We start from the raw sequence: 3,691 nt of genomic DNA on the forward strand, positions 1-3,691 counted from the left end.
CTTGGGAGGCAGAGGCAGGTGGATTTCTGAGTTCGAGGCCAGCCTGGTCTACAGAGTGAGTTCCAGGACAGCCAGGGCTATACAGAGAAACCCTATCTCGAAAAACCAAAGATTGCAGTATCCCTATTGCTATTCTTTTTCTCTGCTCAGAAGAACGTTTATGAGATTTACTTGTAAAGAAAAATTTAGATTTGCTTGTGCTTGCTCAAAACTGTTTCTATTATATGCAAAGCAAGATGTTAAAAACATCAACTAAAAAATTCAAGGGTTACTTGGTCTTTAGAGAAGATCCCTAAATTTTAAAATCTTTTGTAATTGTCAAGGAATAATTAGAGTAGTAAATTTCCATTTTTCTATTCATCCAAGCTACATTAAAAATGCCACTTTTTGAAGTAATTGTTAATCCATATTTAGCAGTAATATAAAGTATTAACAGGTACCAGCCAAATGGAGATTGTTCTTGTTTTTATAGAAATTCTTTAAAAACTGAAAAGTCCATAAAGTTCATAATGTAAGCAAATAATTTATGCTATTTTTTGGAAAATTAAAGAATATCTAGTTGATTATTTTATAATATGGTAAAATTTCACCATAGGAATGCTTTCCTACACAATAAAGTATTCAAACTTCACTGAAGAAATTGTTCAATTTAATTCTTTATGTTCAATTCCTTTCTATTAAATTATGCAGGTTTGCTCTTAACATTGAAGAGGAAAGACCAGAGCTACTCAATTGTAATAGAATTGTGAAGCAACAGACTAGCATGCTACAGACATTATGGACTGCAGCTTAGCTTTGAAAACTCTCATAAAGTTTACTTTTCATATCATTAGTATTATGAACTAGTAGAAAGCAAGCCGATTATATTTTAATTTTATATATATCTTGACTGCAGAAATTATGAAGATTGTTTCCAAATATTTGAGCAAAATAACCATGCAATGAATTCTCTTTACTACCTTATTTCTCCTGCATGTTATGGAGATCATAGTATTCACAAATGCTATTATTAATGGCAAGAAACATCTTGAAGTGAGAATAGAGTGTTTATCATACCCATTGATCATTTGATCATTGTTTAGCTGTATTTGGGAAGAGGGTGAGAATGCTCTGCCATTAGCATGCCAAAGGCTTGGTAACTCATTATACAAATCAATACTTTACATAAGAACTTTATTCAAAATATAGTAATGTAGAGCTTTGGGTGATGATGCAGAGTGACTGCTACTATCATATCCAATTCTCTGCTTCTTTTTCAGCAACTCCAGAAACCCCACTCCCTTCCCCACCACAAGGCTCTGGACAAGAACAGTACAAAATTACTGCAAACCAAGCTTCAGTCATTTCACATCAATCCCTCTCTAAGCAAAAGCAGCTGTGAGATGGGGATTCCTTCTGAATGGCACTGCATAAATGTGAAACACATTGGTCTTCAAATATCTCAGGATGATACTTTTGTCTACATCAGGCAAGGCTTCTTAATGGTGCTGTTATAAGATGGTATCCTGTTTTCTTGTTTGTAAATACATTTTGTTTATTGTTGCTGTGAAGTAAAGATTTCATATGCTTTATTTTCCTATGTATATTTGGGTTTGAAGTGTATTGTTTCCAACTGTTCCTGCACTGTGCCTGAACCACTTATATATGACTTCCATGTTTTCATAATATTAACTTAAATCTGTAAATACTTGCTTTGTTATGATCTGATACAGAAATAAGTATTCTTTTTTTTAGATAAAAATGCTAGTTAATATAAAAATCAACCAAGTTTTTGTTTGTTTGTTTGTTTATTTTTGTTTTTAAATAAAAAACAAACTGTAAACTTGAGGATTACAAAAGGATTAGCAGTGGCTGTAGAATAGAGTATTTCTCTGATGAAGAATATATCATAGACTGCTGAGGCCAGCAGTAAATGTGGCTGTGTTAAATTCTGAGAAACAGCACCATTGTAAAGAAGACAGAATACTTTTTGCAATGTGACTGCACTTCAAGAGATCTGCTAAAGAAAAGTATGCTACTTCTTTTAGTTACCATAGAAGCCAAAGGAAAACAAAGAAATATGAAACTGTATTTCAACCAAAAATGACATTCATTTTTTACTGTTGGGAAATCTGGAAAATCACCCATTCATTGGAACTTAGCATGTCCCCATACCCAGTTCTTTGGGAAGACAAAGGAGTCCTTCTAGAGTAACCTGTGTTAGTTCAAGATATGCAAGTATGGCAGAAAAGATTCTGGGAATCAAGTCACTGATTACATTTGTTCAACCCAGTTCTGGTTGGTGAATGTGTCACCAAAGAATACATTAAATTATTACAGTATGCTTTTGAAAATATACAATGGCTGATGATGGAATGTTATCTGTCATGCTACTCTTAAATGTAAATAACAAGTTGTTGGCAGTACATGCATTGAGGAAGAGAGCAGTTTTGTATCTTTTACCATCCTCATATCTTCTCCTAAAATACTAAAGAAGATAAAATATACACTAGATATATTTTTATGACTTAGGAATTTTCGCAACATAGAAATTTGCTGAACATTTAATTCTAGATTGATAAGTAGCCCCAACTATTTGAGATAACCCATGGTCGGGATTTATTTTAAAAACACTAAAAATCAACAATAACAATATGTATCAGTGTTCTCTCTCTCTCTCTTTCTCTCTTTCTCTCTCTGCCTGTCTCTCTGTCTCTCTCTTTTTCTCTCTTCATGTCTTTATTGTTTCATTTCCTCTCTTATATTTACTAAAATGGTAAAGTATGGTTGAATATACAGCTGTAAAAGTTTATATAACATATATCAAGAGAAAATAAAGTACCTGAACCTGTAGAATATTGGATTAAAAGACTCCATGGATCTTCACATTTCTCAGATTGTATGTCATACCCTCTTCCTACCTAAAAGTACAGAGATCATTTTAGTATTAACTATCTTGGCTCTAAAGTCGAAATAATGAGACAGTTATCTGTGATTTGACAGCATCAATTGTATTTACTCAAATGCTATTATTCTCATGAAACTAAAATATAACATTGATGGAGGAGTGGGAACGAGAGAAAGAGATTCTTAATTCTGAATATTTTGAAACTGTATTCTTGTTTCATGAAATAAGCAAGTTATTTACTAAATTTCATGAACAGAAATATCATCTGTAGGTTTTTGTTTACTTGTTTATTGTAAATTTTTCAAAAAGACATAAATGGTTTTTTGGGGATTATGTATTTTATATATGGTATACAATACCATGACAAGATACTTTAAACTGGATAGAGTAAACAACAGGAATTTGTTTCTCATAGCTGTTCATGTTGGGAAGCTGAAGGTAAAGAATTATCTGATGCTCTGATTTATAGATAGTGATTTGTGAGACAGCTCTCAGGGGACCTCTTTTATGAAAACAGGATTGCCACACATGTTGTCTCCACCCCTCAGGCCCTCCTCACCTGCTAGTTTTTCCACCTTTGTAGATCATTATATGCGTGACTACATTTCAGCATAAATGAGGAGGCATATGCACATTCAAACCATAGCAAATAATTTTAAAATACAAAATTTATTTTTGATAAATAATACATCCATAATGATTTACTAAACATATGTTTTATAAACTATTACTAATAATTCTCTTTGAAAAAACATGGTCAGGGATTTTGTAATATACCATTTTTGTATACTGAACTTTCAGAAA

At 32.3% G+C, this 3,691-nt stretch overlaps 1 protein-coding gene across 3 annotated transcripts in view; it reads left to right on the forward strand.

Moving 5' to 3' along the window:
• Nucleotides 1-2,646, forward strand: part of Hnf4g (hepatocyte nuclear factor 4 gamma) — a 139,381-nt gene extending 136,735 nt beyond the window's left edge. For 2 of the 3 annotated variants that reach the window (XM_021157861.2, XM_029475261.1), the window contains one exon: nt 1,260-1,760. In XM_021157861.2, coding sequence (XP_021013520.2) covers nt 1,260-1,381 — 122 coding nt within the window. In that variant the 3' untranslated portion in view covers nt 1,382-1,760. Of the gene's footprint in view, nt 1-1,259 lie in introns of all 3 variants that reach the window. The other variant, XM_021157862.2, reaches the window with a different exon arrangement.
• Nucleotides 2,647-3,691: the final 1,045 nt, after the last annotated feature.

The sequence above is a fragment of the Mus caroli genome, chromosome 3 (assembly GCF_900094665.2).
Source record: "Mus caroli chromosome 3, CAROLI_EIJ_v1.1, whole genome shotgun sequence".
Lineage (NCBI taxonomy): Eukaryota > Metazoa > Chordata > Mammalia > Rodentia > Muridae > Mus > Mus caroli.